A 17,849-nucleotide genomic window follows, 5' to 3' on the forward strand; every position below is an offset into this window, starting at 1 on the left:
TAGACTTGGCTTTGATAAATGTGATCTCAGTTCCCTCTCCATGCTCTTAAGTTCTAGAATCATGTGAGGAACCAAAGTGAAACTCATTAGTTTAGTTCATGCTCCACCTATTTCCTGTTTTTGAAAATACAAAGCCAAACAAAAGATATCGCCTAGTTTCTTTTCCTGGAATCAGATAATCAAGTTCAAGAAACCAAGTGGTGGTTTCTTGAACTACCAAACTTGGTCACTAATCCCTGGATGTTATGATTAAGGCACAGCCATTGAAGCTGTGTAAGGACAAATAAAATATACATGGTTAAACACAGCAAAGTCATTACTAAGAAGGTAATACAAAGAATATTTACATCAATTCAATACACTTCTTAGATAAATTCAAGGATGACCTTATGACTGTTATGGGGAAATTTATGACAAGTAGTACGGTAAATTATGTCTACAAGACTCTCTACAACTATCTTGTAAGTTAGATAATGTAGTAAAACATCCCCATTTTTATAGATGGGGCTCATGTAACTTTCCATGATCACACAACTTAAAAAGCAGCAGTGAAGGGAATGAGTCCAGATTGTCTGACTCCAAATTGGACAGTCTGAACTTCTGATAAATACCTCTCTCCTTTTTTGGGCAGTCCTAACATCTGTTGGTGCCATTTTCCAAATAATGCACCAGATGGATGACTCTGATCAGATTACTTGTGTGTTCTGACACTAGAGGCTAAAAACTTGAAAACATATGTAATATTAAAAAAATCTAATTATTATTATGCTGAAAAACCTTCAAACACAAGTGTTAAAGTGTAAAGAGTGATCTTCTAAGCATTAAACAATATAGCAAATAAACTCTTCTTAAAGAAAATAAGTAAAAGGAAAATTTTGTTACCTGTTAATGTTGCAGCATTTATAACCTTTGGATTAAATGTGTGGGCATAACAGAGAGCATCAGCTAATATGAGCCTCCCCTCTGCATCTGTATTATCAACCTTCAGATAAAAGAAAAGGTAAGAAAAACTAAGATTCAATTCAACAAACAAGGCATTTATTAAAGCATCTCCTGTGTACAGAGCATCGTGCCTGGTGTTGGGTGATAAAATCCTGGACAAGATGCCGTCTGTGCCCTGAGTTTATAGCCTTGTAGGGCACTAAAACTCATGCACTCACAACCACCACACTAAAATTTAAAGGTCTACAAGGGCCCTTAGGGAACCTCTGGTTCAATACTAGAGAGATTGGCTGGCCGGGGTTGCAGAGCTGGAGCTGGTTCTGGAATCCAGGGCTGGGACTCAAGAGTTATTTATGCCAAACCACTTTTCTTCATGTTAGGTGTAATCAATTAGAAATGGCCACTGCCACAATAGCTGCGTTTGATGATGTTCTCTCAGAGAGCAAAATGACCAATTTACAGCTCATCAGTCAGGACTGGATTATCCATGAGATACTTAATTGAAAAAGGGTCTTAAATACCCCTGTAATCAATCTGATGCTTACTTCATCCCCCTCGATATTGCCAACTGAGGGCTTTTTAGAAGCAGAATAAAAGCGATCTATACCATCATTCTAACATCTTGAGAAAGAAAAAAATTAATATGCTTTCTGAAATCAAAAGATGTTGAGATGCAATGTTATACGGACAAGAACTACAAAGGACCAGCCTCACTCCTCAGCATAAAAGCTACATATAAATGACAATATTTCAGCTATGTTCCTTTTCTTCTAAGAGACAAATTGGGAGTGAGTGGGGAGAAAGAGATCCAGTCACAGCAAGCCAGCATCATGCTGCAGGGATGTTTGTTTGTATTGTTCTAAAATAAACTTAACATGGAACAACTACACCTTGATTATATTCCAGGTTCATTTAAAATGAACAGTATTAGATTTTATTACACAGTAACTCAAATACAGTGCTTTAGGGCTTAGAAAGCACTTTTCTTACAACTGTGTGAAGCAGGCAGCACAATAAGTATTACCCCTATCTGCAAAACCAAGGAAGTCAAGGCTCAGGAAGGTTAATCAACATAGTCACACAGCTACTAAGTATTAACCCTGGACTCACTGCCCTGCCCCTGTGGGCTTCCCCACCCCGACCCTCCCACCTCCAAGTCTCAGGTTCTCTCCATTAAAAGATTACTGTAAGACACACTAAACTGTGTGTGAGGTGGGACTAGGAAGAGATGAGATGAGGGAGAATTTTGATTCTGAAAAAAACAGCACCAGGGTAGATTTGCAGAATGTTTTACATTCTTCCAAAGCACTTTCACATCCCTGGATAATTCACCTGATGATCACTGAATCATGATATGCAACAAATGTATGTCAATACCTGTATCGTTTTCCCATTCTTCGCCCTAACAACATCTCCTGGTTTGTTTGCCTTCCCACTGGGCATATTTTCACAAAGTGGAGCCAAACCTGAGGGGAATCAAACACACTACACAATGAACACACTATTAACTTCACCAAAAGGACACAGAACTGCGTGTAGAACAACTCAGACAAGTTTCCTTCTCGGGGGATTACCCCCTAAGACACCACTGCCTCTCCCAGTCCATTATCAGATGGTTCTCACTTGAGTAAAGTTCCAGCTGGAAAACTTGTGATGTTTGATGTTTTTGCAAAAGTAAGCAACCTGTTCTCTAAATCGACTTTTCTGTATAACACAACACAATTTATTTTAGAAATGAAAAATGAGGGCTCTGCTTGCCTAGAAAGAAGCTACTGGGTAGCCAGCAGAACTTTTAAAGGCTTTTTTCAAATCAATGAAAGCATCATTTACTAATCACATAGTGAGTACTTAATGGTGCAGCAGCTTGGAAAGAGATGGGGATGGGGAGAGAAGATACCAAAAAAGCAGAAATGAGGGTTCCTGGATCTGAGGAGCTTCTGATAACTCAGGACAGACAAATATTGACCTGTATTAAACAAAGCAAGAGCACTGCAAAACAGTTCCTAATGAAGTATATGGCCTTAAAATGTGGTGACAACAACTGAACTTAATGCTGCAAGTGTGGAGTGACCTTGAGATATGCAGAAGCAGAAAAGAGCACAGTAGGAATACTGTCTCCTCTATTCTGGACATTATAATGCTTAATGCGATAGGACAGTTCTCCCTTCCACTTTGTGACCTTCCCCATCATGGTTTTGATACATCGAGGGTCAACATAAGAAATTAAACGGGAATTTTTTTGGTAGTTTTGTGGAAGCACAGATGACACAGTGAAACTCAGAAACTCACAAAATATGTATATAGTATTGTATAACATCAACATATTTTATCTTTTAATACCATAATAATTTCTTCACTGGTATGAAGGGAGGGAAAAAACATTTTATGTGGATTTTCCAGATTGCAGGAATGCTGCATCCCTAACCCCCAAGATGTGAAAGGGATAACTGTAATAGTTTTTTCAGTGACACACCACACTGTTAACCCATGATGAGTTTGCAAGGCACTAAGTCTCCCTAGATATTTTTCATAGCAATGATCTAAACCTCTCACATCCTAGACTTTGGGAAAAAGTTTATTTTTTTGTTCAATATAATTTTTTAAAAATTTTATGGGGGGGGGCAGAGAGGTAGTGAAGTGAATAGAGCACCTGCCCAAGAGTCAGAAGGATCTGAGTTCAAATACAGCCTCAGATACTTGACACTTATTAGCTGTGTGATCTTGGGCAAGTCACTTAACCCCAATTGCCTTGCCATCCCCCTCCAAAAAATTTTTTTTATTATTTCAATTAATTTCAGAATTTTTCCCAGTATCCTTCCCATCTCTCCTCAGACAGCCATCCCACACACACATGTTAAGTGTGTTAAGTTTTTAAGGTTAATGAAAATAAAAGAGAAAGAGGAAAATGAGAAAAAAATCAGCAAATCAATCAATACAAGGAAAAAGTTTGAACACATATGTATATGTATAATGTGAAGTAGGAGTGTCTTCTCATCTCTCTTCCTTGGGGTCATGCTTGTTCCTTTGTAACTCTGCAACATCCCTTTTGCTTTGTGGGTGTTCTTTCCATTTAATTGTTGTAAAAGTTGCAATTTTTAATCCAAGCAAATAACTTTCTGTTTCTCTCTCTTCAATTTCATCTTGTTTGACTTGACCCACCATTCTTAGCCATCAAGATCATTAGAGTTCCTGACTCATCGTTGTTAGCCGTCCCTCCAACTTTACGTCATTTACAAACGTGAAAAGCATGATTTCTAGGCCTTCATCCAATGCTCTAGGAGCACAGGACCAAGGACAGTCAGAGCTACTGCACTAGAAAACTCCCTCCAAAGTGACACCAACCTATTAATGAATATTTTGGGCTCATCTCCTCTCTGCTATTTGCTCCTGAAGTGATTCTGAGCAAATCTGTTCACCTTTCTAGTGCTCCATTTCGTTATAAAATGAGAGACCTGGACTAGACGACTTCTAACATCCTTCTTCCCAGCTCTAGATCTATAAATACCAGTGAGCCCCAAGTCTATGCAGCTGCCAAATCAGCAATGGAACCTTCCACCATCTTCACTTGCTTATATAACCACTATGATTCACCAATTCTCCAAGACACACAGATATTTATAAAATTCTCCCATGCCTTTTCCCCACTCCTGACTTACCAATAAGATTAAGTGGTAAGTTTAGAGTTGCTGCTGTGATGATGGTCGAACATATAGTTGCTGCCCCTCCCATGTCAGCTCTCATAAGATCCATGTTTGCAGATGGTTTGATTGAGATGCCACCACTGATGAAAAACAGAGAGTAATGTTAATGAGAAATCTGGTCTCAACTGTAGACAGATATGCCCAATGTCACTTACTTTCTGAGAATAACCTTCAAAATTCTTTAAACATCATATAAGACACCTGGCAAAAATAATTTAGAATCCTTACTTATGGAAGATTTAAGGACTTTTAATTTTGTCACAATCAACATGTAACACTCTTAAAAGCATCAAGATTATTCTAAAAAAAACTATAGTGTCTGGTTATGGTAAATAAGAATATTTGCTACTGTGTATCATAAAAAATTAATAACATTTTGTTGCCAAATAGTTGTTTCCATCAGGGAATTCAAATTATTTTTCACTATCATCTCATTAATCCTCAACATTACCTATTTTTTTTTTACCTTTTATCTCATTAACTCTATGTACTATTTCACTTGGTGATCTCATAGCTCCCATGGATTCAAGTATGTCTATGCTGCCGATTCTTAGATTTATTTATAATCCTAAGCTCCAGTTTTACATCCCTAACTACGTACTGGACATCTCAAACTGCATGTCCCATAGGCCTCTCAAATTCTGAACTCATTACTTTCCCCCATAAAAATCTTTCCCTCTGTCTAACTTTCCTATTACCACCAGGCTCCTACTCACCCAGGCTCATATCCAAGCTATCATCCTCAACTCCTTACCGCTCAATCCTCATATTAACTCTATTGCCAAGTCCTGTTGATTTTACCTTTGTAGCATCTCTCCAACATGCCCTCTTCTCTCCTCTGATACTGCCACATGCTGGTACAGGCCCTCATCACTTCATGCCTGGACCACTGAAACAGCCTGATGGTTGGTCTCCCTCACTCCAGTCCATCCTCCACTCTGCTATCAAACTGATCTTTCTAAAGCACAGGCCTGACCGAGTCATTCTCTTCCAACCATTCAATAAACTCTAGTGGTTATTTAACACGTCTACAATCAAATATAAAATGCTCTATTTAGTGTTTAAAACCCTTCATGACCACCACTCCCACCTTTCCAATCTTCTCATACCTTATTCCTAACCACATACTTTATGATAGAATGCTAATGACCTTAAACAAGACCCTCCATCTCTCAACTCTGTATTTTCACTGGCCATTTCCTGTCTCTTGGCTTCCTTCAAGTACCAGCTAAAATCTCACCTTCTATAAGAAGTCTTTCATCTATTAATGATCTCCAGTTGTACTCTATATTTCTTGTTTGTATGTCCCTGTTTACATGTTCTCCTCTATTAGGCAACAGCTCTTCAAGGGAAAGGCCTACTTTTTACCTTTCTTCGTTACCCAGTGCTTAATACAGCGCTTGTTGATTCAACATCCTAAATAGGTAATCTTATCACAGATTTTAGGGAAGTAGTCCAATTATCCAGCCAAGAAACTGAGGTCATGGTGCCTTAAAATTGTACATGGAAGCTTTGCACAGAAGACGACATAAGAAAATTCATCTTGCGGTCCCCTATAAAAGCAGCATGTGAGTTTTCTCCCTTTTACAACTCAGTAATTCATGCTAAGTCCTACAGTAGGGAACACTGAAAATGAGAAATAAACATCTAAAGGGTAAATTATCAACCCAAACCAAATTCTAAAGTACAAGAACCAACGATCACGTTACCAAGTAGCCAAGCGTACAATGAGGCAGGACTAGAACTTACATGCTCCAAATCTACCCTTATAAAATCTCTTAGCGATATTTTAACTCAAAGAAATTAAAAAGAAGGGGAAACAGCATATAAGAGGACACTAGAGAAGATTACAATTGGACCTAGTTCAGGTACCAAGTTCTCCACAAGCCTCCCCATTGTTAATTTCCTCCTTTGACTTACCAGTTTGCTAACCTAGAAAATTGGCTCATCATTCTCACTTATGTCACAGGCACAGAATGAGTACTGGCTGGCAAGAAGCAGCCGGCTGTTACTCTTAGAATTACAGGTGCCCAAAATACCAACTTTAAAAGGGGTATTTACAAAATGTGCGGATAAATGATAAGAAAAACACACACAAGGTAAGAACTTCCGAGAGAGATTTCATTGATTTCCACTTTCTCCTTACTGTGACATAAAAAGGGCAGTAGGCTTGCTGTAAGCAGAGATCTAGGTGACACATACAACAGGTACTTACGAAGTGTTTGCTGACTAACTACTAGGTGCGTGACCACAATTTTTCTGAGACTCATCTGTAAAATGCTGATAATAATACCTAAGTATTTACCTTTCGGGATTGTTGTATAGGCCAAATGAAAGCACCCATATATAGAAGCCACTCGCAAATCTTAAGAGCTCTATAAATGCCGGCCGTTGCCCTGATTATTCTCTGACACATAACAATTTTATGTCTTTTAAGATAAAAGCCAAGAAAATAAGCATTTCATTCTGACCCACAAGGAAGAACTGGTTGGAAAAGCATAATGGTGAGCACAGTGACTGTGATTACCATCTTAGAAATCTCAATAGCCAAACAAAAAAATATCAGACAAATTGACAGCTTCTCTATACTTGTAGCACAGGGGAGTTCAGGATGAAGAGCACCTGCATGAAAAGAACTTTAACAAACTTGGCTGCCACTTACAAGAGGAAAGGGGACCAGCTGCCAGCAGGGGCAATCTCAGTGCGTGGCTGCTATGCCCATGCTGGGTAGCACATAAGGGGCCCACCTGCATTCCATTCAAAGGCCCAAAGCCCATCAGGTCAACTTTACACATGATTTCAGACAAAGAGCCAGTATGATACCAATGAGACTGTCCTGTTATCTACAGAACCAGTAAAGTGAGAATATTTTCTAAATTGCCTAATAAGAAGGGAGAAGCAGTGAAGTGGGAATGAAATACATAGTAGGAAACTTAATCCTAACAGTAACATTCCTGCAAAAAGGCAGAAAAGAGCTAATGTCCTCAATAATCCCTGGGTTAATTCACCTTAGCATATTTGCATTCGGGGGGCAGGGGGACCTGAGACTCTTCCAAACTGGTTTTTTTTACCAGTTGACAACACTTTAGGAAGGCAGGTTTACACTAGATAGGTATGGTTCAACAGCCAAAGATTCTCAGAGAAGACAGCTCAAAGTAGAGAGCAGGCTCTCAAAAAGAAATTCTTACAATGAGAGTCACAAATACTCCTGGTGAAAAAGAAAGGCACATGAGATACTTGCATGGGTCATCTTCTTACCAGACTATAAGCTCCCACAAAGGTATGAATCACATTTTATCTAAATGTACCATCATCTCCCTCAGTGACTAACAGTGATTTGTACACAGCAAGCACTAAAGGTTTGTTGAATGAATAAATGCCAAACAGAGAAGGCATCTAATAAAGTCTGTGTGACTGCAGTGAACTCATATTTTAAAAGGACTACAGATGGAAAGATGGTCACAGAATGACAAACAAGTAAGAGTTTGAAAAACCAAAGGATAGCACCAAAAAGTTTGGAACCCATAATTAACTGACTCTTGAGATCATTGCTAAGAACAACTAAAAAAGCACTCTTAGTTATATTCAGAGGTAAATGTCAAACAAGAAAAGAATAATGCCATTCCTTAGGAGGGAAACATGAAAGAAATCAGATTAACTTCCATTTGGTTTCTGTTGTATCAATCCAGAAGAATGATCTACAAAGTGGAAAGTGTAAAAGAACAACAAAAAAAGCCCCACCATGGGTTTGCCCACGGATGCCAGGATTGCCCAGGATGGCAAGAGAGCATGCCCAACTGCTTAAATGAGTTCAGGTCTCTTCATACAATTTGACATTGATCTCCAGCAAAATTCTGAAATGGATTTCTTATTCTTTTAAATAGACGGTGTGTGAGCAATAAAAAGGGGAATGATTACTAGGAACCAGTATGAATTCACCATAGATCTTGCCAAACTAACTTCCCATTCTTTTTTTTTCCCCAGTCACTAAATTAGGAGGTAGATCAGAAGAATGCTCTAATCACAGTACATTTAAATTTCAAAGAAGCAGTTAAGACAGTTCTCTATCTTTTTGGATAAAATACAGAAAAGTGGATTTATAGGAAATTTAGTTTTTAAAATAACTTTGCCCCAAAAGTCTGATTAATCAATGTCCAGACCATTCTGGTGTACCAGTAACTTGTTCTTGGCTTTATTTTATTCAAAATTTTTATGGACCTGCATTGGTAAAGGTCCAAAAGTCCAAATCTCCCTACACCAATGAAATCACAAGTCTAATCCAAAAAAAAGAAAAAAATCTACAAAGTATTGTACTTCGTTCACTCTAATATAAAAGCTGTAAATTTACCTATCAAAGGTAATTCCTTTTCCAACAAACACCAAAGGTGAGTCATCTGCATTTGGACTGCCTGTATAGTGATTTCTAAGAAAACTGGTGGTTCATCTGACCCTTTTGAGACACTTAGGAAGGCTCCCATTGCTTGATCCTCAATCCAAGATTTGTTCCTGCAATGAGGAATACAGGAAAGAAGGAAATCAGAATAAACGTATTTTACTATTTTTGTTTCAGAAGAAGTTTAAAAATATCAATATAAATATACTTACTGTCTATAGACTTTAAGTAAGAGTACTTAAAATATACATGCATTTTAGATAGTAGTTTCTCAAATCCCTACAATTTACTTTGGTTTGGGGGAATAAATGTATACATTCCCGTGGTTTCTACCCTAAAAGCCGAAGGCAGATCTCCTAAGTTTTCTCATCTATAAAATGTGGGGGCTAAGTTAGATGAAATCTACAGTAACTTGCATTTTAAGTCCTAAAATCCTCTGATCTCGTTAATGATTTATCACTACTAGTCCTTTCTGCAGTGTAGAAATTTAAGACTGAATTCTGTTCATTTCTAGTCCCCATTGGTAACAGGACGCTAAGCCAGAAAGGACAAAGTTAGGCAGATACATATCAGTAATTCCTATAGCTTAAGAAATATTCCTTCAATTTACTCCCCCTTCACTGGCTGAGACATTTGAAAGAAGTAACACACTGTATTGACTATTCATTTTGCAAAACTATTTAGAACATATTATTGCTTAATGAAGAAAGAGCCTGTAATCTTCAAGAAGAAATAAAGTACATATTCATATATACATACACATATCACAAAAGTATAATTAAAATTAAAAGTCACTTAAAAGGGAAGAAGGAAACAGTGTGGGTATTTTATAGTTTAAAATAGCAATTCAGCAATGTGGTTTTTAAAAATGTTCTTCCCTTGTAGAAATTTACATACAAACACACGAACATTGGAGTACCATCCAGTGTCATCTCACAAAATGCCGACTAGTTTCTTTTCATGGGGAAAAAAGACGTTCTTTCTTGAGGTGCTTTTGTGGAACTTTAAAAATTCCTACAACTAAAAATAACACACCAGATACTGTACTGAGTACTTAATTTTAGCTTACAGGTGTACTACAGTTTATACAATGTTACGTTCCCTGAAAATGTATAAATCAAATCCTGCCTTAAATATACTGAAGCATTTGTTACAAGAATTCTGTAACAAAAAAAAAAAAAAAGAATTCTGTAACAAATTGCTTCATATAATGAAAAAGCCCTCTTCAAAGCAAATCAGCAAGGCATTTAAGACAGTTCCTCTTATCTTTTTAGATAAAATAGAGATAAGTCTACTGCTATTGGCCCTCTCCCCACCCTCCTCCAAGCCATCTTTCTCATTGATTGTTCACACATCAGGCTTGCTTAAAGGAAGGTTCATCCATAATCTTTCAAACTGAAGGTTAATTATGAGGTAATTTCAAGAGGGCTGTGGGGACCAGAGCTACAGATCTCCAAATATACTTTGAAGTGGTGGATGCAGAAATTATAAGAAATATGTGGGTGAAAAATTAGGGAATGATTCTGTCACCATGAAGTAGGACGATGAAGTGAAAAGGGTGCTAGACTTGCAGTCAGGAAACATCAATTTGAATCCTAGGTCCAACATTGGCTTGCTATGTGGCTCTGGGCAAGCATATGAGACTTAGCCGCCTCTTCTGGAAATGGGGATAACACCATTTGTGCTTTCTAGCTCACACGCAATTATAAAGGAAGTCTTTGATGAATTTCAAAGTGATACATAAATGTGACCCACCATCATTCTCACCACCACCACTAGTTTCTTAAGATGCTTTTCAAGACATTTGTTTCAAAACCAATCTCTATTTCATGTGAAGTTATCTCCAGTTGTACTGAAAGGTTAAATCAAACGAAAGATTCATGCAAACGGGGGCAACATGTAAACCTAAGCATCTGCACAGCCACCTGCATGAGAAATAATCTGAACGTACCTTATGTGGACCGTTGTGTTGCTACTCACACTCTTGAGCTTCTGCTCAATGATTTCTGCAAATCTGGTTGGAGTCATTTTATTGGCTGGTGTTTCCATCAAGTGTCGGGCTAGATTCTGCCCATTAGCAAACACAACTCCTTTCTGCCAAGCTTCATCATCACCACTAAACAAAATTGTGCAAAATGTCATTTTAGGAAAGACCTTCCCTTCAACAATGATTATTTTATAGCTGTTGTACTGGTCCAAATATAAGCCATCAATGATATCTCTTTGACAGAGAACGTTACACATTCATAATGGTGTTGCAATATATAGAACACATACATGTATATGTCACATGCACATGTGTACAAGACACCCATTACAAGTTATATTCAGGTCTTAAACCAGATTTGGGAAGAAAGTTTGGTCCATATTCAGACGAACACAGTAGCACTGTACCTTATTTTAAACAAAAGAGGGGCATCAAAAGGAATACTGGGTGCTAGATAAACTTTTAATTCAACATAGTTGAAGCATAATGGAAAACACAATGGACAGTAAGTCAGGGAACTAGTCTAAGTCTATCGAGATTCAAATCTCCTACCCATGTGAATTTGGGCGACTCATCTAATTTTTCCAGGGTTCAGTTTTCCCATCTGAAAAGGATGGGGAATTGGATATGATTATTTTTCAGGTCCCTTCCAGCTTTAACATTTCATTCTCTTATTCTACTACATCACAACAGGGTACAGTGGAAAGAGCCTTGGACTCTGAACTGGGCTACCTGGATCCTCTTCTCATTCATCCATTCACCACCTATGTGACTTTGAATAAGCTGTGACTTGGGCCTCCCTTTCAGTATCTGCAGACGTTGGGGGAATGAATCAGATGATTGCTATGCTTCCTCTCAGCTCTGACACTTTCATTAGGCAGGATCCAGAGGTGTCAAACCTAGGACCTCTCGAGTGCACAGGAATCAGATTAAGATGTAACTGGGACATATTTAACTAAATAAAATGCAATACAACACTGTTAAATCATGGTTTTCTGAGACAAGTGAGTTTGATACCACCATTCTAGATAATTTCCAAGGTTCCATTTTTTTAAACTCTAAAACTCCCCTGGTCTTTTAGTCTAGATCACATATTTGGTTCTGTCCTATTACCTCCCATAGAGTTGAGCAGAAACTACGGTCTTCTTTTTTTGCTTTAGCTCATCAAACTCATAGAGACCAAGAACAGCTCCTTCTGCAGCAGCCTGAGCATCTCCACAGGGATCCACTTCCACAGAAGTAATTTCCAGGTCCTGAATTTGCCTGCATGCAGCTAAAAGAAAAAACACATCACAAGGCAGATCAAGCTTCCAGGGATAGATGGGGATAGCAGAAGGGACAAGGACAAGGTTTTTCTGATGCTCTAAGTTCCCATATTTTTCCAAGCTCATTGGAAAGAGATGACACAAACTAATAATGAAGCAACTGAACAGAGTCCATATTAACATGGCACTTCATTAATGACTTAATATCTAGGTCAGCAAAACCTGAGGAACTCAATAATGAAGCTATCATTCAACATAAACTTTGACAAACTTAATAAGCATTTATGATGCAGCTGGTGTCAAAGATCAAACACTGATTTTTTTTTTTACTGCTTTAAAATCACTTTATGTGGCATCTTTTAACCACAATCTTCCTGCACAACTTCCTTTTAGGCTGAAAAATGTTCTCAGCTCCCAAGTGACAGCCAGTATATTGGTCTAATATTTATTTCCCTACAACTATCACGTACAAAGAGCCATTCAAATACTTTTTCTTCTGTCTGCTTTGATTTACAAATATAAATGTTTAACCTATATTATTTAGAGGATGTCAAACAATGAAGCTGCTTTGTTGAAGAAATAGAACTACATAGGTGCATACCAGAATTGTCACATTTCCCATAAAATGCAACAAAGTGGAAAGCACATCAGGCCTTGGGGTTAGGATATCTAAAGTTCTGACTCTGTCACATGAGACCCTGCATGGCAAGCAGCTTCATCTCTGATTCTCCATTTCTTTATATGTAAAGTAGGAGTAATATTACTTCATCACTTAACTTACAGGGCTGTTGTAAGGAAGCTGCTTTGTAAACTATTATACCCACATGAGTGCTATCATAAAAGAAAAGCAGAATCACACCACAGAGTTACTAAAACTAAATATTCAATTAATAAGTTTTCAATACTCACGATAATGTCAACCCCACACTCAAAATAACACAGTACTTCATGACATCTTTTCTGTTTGTTTAAAACAGTTTCCAAAGCTAAATCCACCAACATCTCGTGGGACCTTCTTTAATGAACATTAAATTTTTTAAAAAGGTAATAACCTGCAACAGCAACTCGGATGTTTTCTTTGCCTTCATTCCAGTTTTCCAGTTCATCTATTCCAGATGTCTTTTTACCCAGGCCAGCTACAACAACACTGGGAAAGTCCTACACCAAAAACATCCAAATCCAAAACTTTTAATTTCTTTATATTCAATCGTTATGCTTTCATTTTAAGAAGCAATACAAACTAAGCTATGTGTATGGTGAAACAGATGGAAAGCACTACCACCATCTTCTTACTTGCTTTTGACCAATACAGGGCAGAACCAACAGTAATCTTTCTTTCTTTTGGGCTCCTGTACCTTTATAAAAGTTTTTACATGTGCCTCTGTGACAAACAGTGCTACTGAAATATAGCCCGAATTTTCTGACTATGAGAGATCTACAGTAAGAAGTCTTCCAGCAACAGCAGAGTGTAGTGGAAAGAGCTTTCAGGTCATTTCCCAAGGACAAATAATAAAAGGATACAAACAAAAAGTCTTGAAAGAAGAGCAAACCATTAACTACCACATGAAAGATGCTCCAAGTGACTAATAAGAGAAATACAAATCAAAACAACTCTGAAGTTTCTTTATAAGGTTTTTCGAAGGTTTTTTTAAACCTTATACCCAGCAAATTGACTAAGATAGAAATAGTCAATGTTAGAAGGGCTACAGAAAGACAGTTGGTGGAGCTATTCTGGAAAGCAATTTGGAATATTCTGCTTTAAATCGGAGAACCCATGCTATGCATATACACCAAACAGGTCAAAGAAAGATAATGGCCCCCTAATAGAGAAAAATATTCATACTAGAAAGAAGTAGGGAGCCATCAATTGGGCTGAAGAATACTGTGTTACAAGAAACTATAAATAAATTCACCAAAAAAAACCATTAAAAAGAAACAATGTATACAAACAATCCAGAAAAGGATGGGGACATATACAACTATATTAAGAACAATAACTATATAAAGGAACAAAAAAGTGAAACTGGATGTTGTCCAGTTTAGGACCAAGCCTGACCCTGAGGAACTAAGAACAATGTTCCTCCTTCCGTTTATTCCAGTCAGTGAGCCTTCTCTGAGCCTCAATTTTCTTTGCCTATAAAATGAAGGGTTGGACTGAAGGTACTTCAAGGTCCCTTCCAGTTTTAAATCTATGATCCTATGACTGCAGATTGAAATATTCCATATATTCTCAGTCACTGTGTTGGCTTGCTTTGATGAACTCACTTCTGTATTTTAAAATTTTTCTTACCATGGATAGATCCTTGGGTAGAGGAGGGAAAAAGAGATAGAGATACTAAGAAATAAATGTGACATAAAAATTAAAGATTTATAACAAAAATTAGATAAAACATAAAAGCAGTAGTAACATTCTATGAGAAAACGAGAAACCAAGGTATTTAAAAAATTAAAGTCAATATGAAGAGAATCATGATTGTTTAATACTGGAATGAGTACCTTAAGAGTCTTCAAAAAATAATATATCTTCAAGTTAATCAGACAGTAAATTTGAAAGTACTTTGTAATTATAAAGCCCAACATAAGTATGACTATTCATTATCAACACTGTTGTTTCCTACCTGATGAAGACCATAAAATATACGTGTTTTGCCTGCCTTCAGTGGAGGCCCAGATCTGAAGGAGAAAAAATGGTTTTGTTCATTAAAATGACAACTTACCTCAATTTTGATAGGAATGTCATGCCCATATACCTCAACTCTCATTTATTTCTCAAAGGTTATCATTTCTATGATGCACACAATGAATCACATAATTATCTCTGCTCAAAGCGTTCTAGTAGTGCTATACTGACTCCTGCATACAGGTTCTCCACCCCTGGAACTTTAGACCCTTGTGTCTGACATTCAAAACCCTCTCCAACTTTCTCAACTTCAGTGGGCCATCCTATGCTCCTTCCTTCCCCCAAGTTTTACTCCTCTAGAGCAGAAGTGTCAAACACACAGCCTGTAATTGGGAAATATTTAACAAATAAAAACACAGTAGAACATAATGTTAATAGGTGGTTTTCTAAGTTGACATACAGCCTGCAGAGATCCTTGGTATGGTTTGTGGCCTCCTTTTCTATTCCAAAGCCAAATACAAATTATTTTGGGTTATCTTTCCTCATAAAAATGACGGTATAATGAATTACTTTCTCTAAATAGCTTGAAAATGACTTCTATTTAATCCATACAAATAATTTTCCCCAACCTTGAAGAGAAGACTTCACCAGATTAAAAACTTACAGGGCCAAAAGTTCTCTGAGTTTTCCAGAGACAAGTTGATCAAATTTGTCTCCTGCACTTGTAAACTGAGGAGTATCATCATCCTTTTCTTTGGCATAGATGCCTAAAACAAGGCCCTGAAAACAGATGTAAAAGACATAAACATAAAATGTAAAAATATATGACTTTTTACTTTCAAAATGATTCCACAAGAACTGTTATCTTTACAAATACGTGACTGTGATTTGTTTCAATCTTGAATCAAGTCCCATTGCCTTTTGATACTGCTTTCTTAATAACATATACCAGGAAAGTCGGTGGGAAGTTAGGCATTAATGTTGAATCAGATTCCCAATAAGAAAAAGAAAAAGTGCCACAGAGCAGCTGTGTGACCTGTCATAAAGTACTCCAACTCTCTGGATCCACTTTCTTCAACTGTAACATGATAAAACTAGATTCGTTGATTTAAGATGCCTTTAATTGTTACACGATTTTATGAATATAATTCTACAAATGAAAGTTTAAAATCTGAAGTGAAACTATGAATCAGTCCATCCCATGACCACTGCTTCCATTACACACCCACACCCCTCCGCCCCCGTGTTGTAGGTCTAAGACATCAAATGACAATAGTTCATTCATTGAGTGCATTAAGGTTTACAAGTTTTCCTCAAAACAACCGGGTTAAGTATGTTGCATAGGGTAAGACCATCATCTAATCCCCATTTTACTGGAGGAAACTGAGTATCAGTGAAGCTAAGTGTGACACAGTGAAAAGAACCCTGGATGTGGAAACAGAGAACCTAGGTTCAAACTCTGGCGCTGCAATCTACTATCCGGGTGACCCTAGCCCAGTCTCTGTAAAAAGAAAGTCTGAGTGAGATGGTCTTTTAAGGTCCTTCCTGGTCTAAGTCCAAGATCCTAAGTGACTTGTCAAAGGACATATACAGCAATGTGTGGAGGAGCCACAATGGTTTTGATAGAATATTTATCTACATAGCATATCTTTGGAAATGCTTAGAGAGACGGTTTGCAGGCATAAAGGAAAGCACACCCGAGGACCTGGGTTTGAATGCCAGCTTTAACCCTTAAAATGACACCTGTGGGACCTGGGATGCCTCGGGTCCTCTTCGGTAAAAGGGGCACGTTGCGGGAGGTGGCCCCGAGGTCCAGGGAGGCTCTAGGATCCCACACTTTCCCATCTATTCCCACACGGCCCGCTGAATGTGGCTAACTCACGCCTTTTTCTTGGACAGGGGGCGCACCTGAGGCCAGGGCCGGGAAGGGGCTTCGGTCGCGGCCCACGCACGCCCTTGCCTCCGAGGACGTTACTTAAGAGAAGCCTTTGTGCCGGCCCCGAGGCTAAGCCCCTCACCCCTGAACCTCACATCCCACCTGCACCCTACTTCTGGGACCCAGGCCGAGTCCCCGAACCACCCTGGACGTGTTCCCTGCCCTGCCAAAGGGGGGGGGGGGGCTGGGGAGTCCCAGCTCGAGACCTAGGGTCTTGGGAGGGTCCGGGCAGTCCCACGCTAGGAGCATCCGAAAGCAGCCAAGGAACCCACGTTCTGGCCCCCGCTAATTCTCCGGGGGGAGAGGGGTCAGGTAAGTCGCCTCTCCTCTGATGACCTCAGTTTCCCCCGCTGTACAACTCCGGGACTCTCCTGGATCACGGGTCCCTCCGGCAGCGCGGCGGGGCGCACGTGCTCCCTTCTCGGGACAAAGTGATTTAAGAAGTGGAGTAAGTCACCCGTCTCCGCGGGAGAAGACGGCGGAAAGCCGCCCCCCGGCCCGTCCCAGCGCCGGTCTCCGCTCCGCTCCCTTCCCGCCCGCAGCCATGAGAACGCGCGGCTCCGCGCACCAACCCGAGACCCCGGCCCGGCCCCCGACCTTGGTCATGGCTCTGCTTTGGCTGAGCGGGGACGAGATGGAAAAGCCCCGGCACGCGAGGAGCTTCCCTCCCAGGCTCCAGACGCTGAGTCGCCTCAGTGCCGGAAGAGGCAGCGAGAGCATCATTTTGTTGGGGCGCCAGGGGCCGCCCTCCGGCGGGCGCGTGGAGCGGGAGGGAGGGGGCTGGCGGCCGAAACCCGCGAGCCGGGAGGGGGCGGGGCGGCGGGAGCGCGTGCGGCGCGCGCAGCCACAGGCTGCCCCGGGGGGCGGGGGGAGGAGGACGGAGGCGGGGCTCTGGCCGCGCGGTTCTGGCGGCGCTCCCGCTCCCTTCCCCCGCCCGCATTGCGGGAAAAGAAAAGGAAAAGAGCCGGGAACGTCCCAGCTCCCGCCGACCCCGCCCCGGCCCTG

At 39.7% G+C, this 17,849-nt stretch overlaps 1 protein-coding gene across 1 annotated transcript in view; it reads right to left on the minus strand.

Annotated features, from left to right (window-relative positions):
* Positions 1–17,567, minus strand: part of LOC118854872 (cytosol aminopeptidase-like) — an 18,304-nt gene extending 737 nt beyond the window's left edge. The window contains 11 exon segments of the mRNA XM_036765070.1: positions 883–982; positions 2,320–2,408; positions 4,599–4,723; positions 8,992–9,064; positions 9,067–9,149; positions 10,988–11,152; positions 12,137–12,296; positions 13,341–13,446; positions 14,907–14,961; positions 15,573–15,688; positions 17,442–17,567. Coding sequence (XP_036620965.1) covers positions 883–982; positions 2,320–2,408; positions 4,599–4,723; positions 8,992–9,064; positions 9,067–9,149; positions 10,988–11,152; positions 12,137–12,296; positions 13,341–13,446; positions 14,907–14,961; positions 15,573–15,688; positions 17,442–17,567 — 1,198 coding nt within the window.
* Positions 17,568–17,849: the final 282 nt, after the last annotated feature.

Source organism: Trichosurus vulpecula, chromosome 6 (genome assembly GCF_011100635.1).
Source record: "Trichosurus vulpecula isolate mTriVul1 chromosome 6, mTriVul1.pri, whole genome shotgun sequence".
Taxonomy (NCBI): domain Eukaryota; kingdom Metazoa; phylum Chordata; class Mammalia; order Diprotodontia; family Phalangeridae; genus Trichosurus; species Trichosurus vulpecula.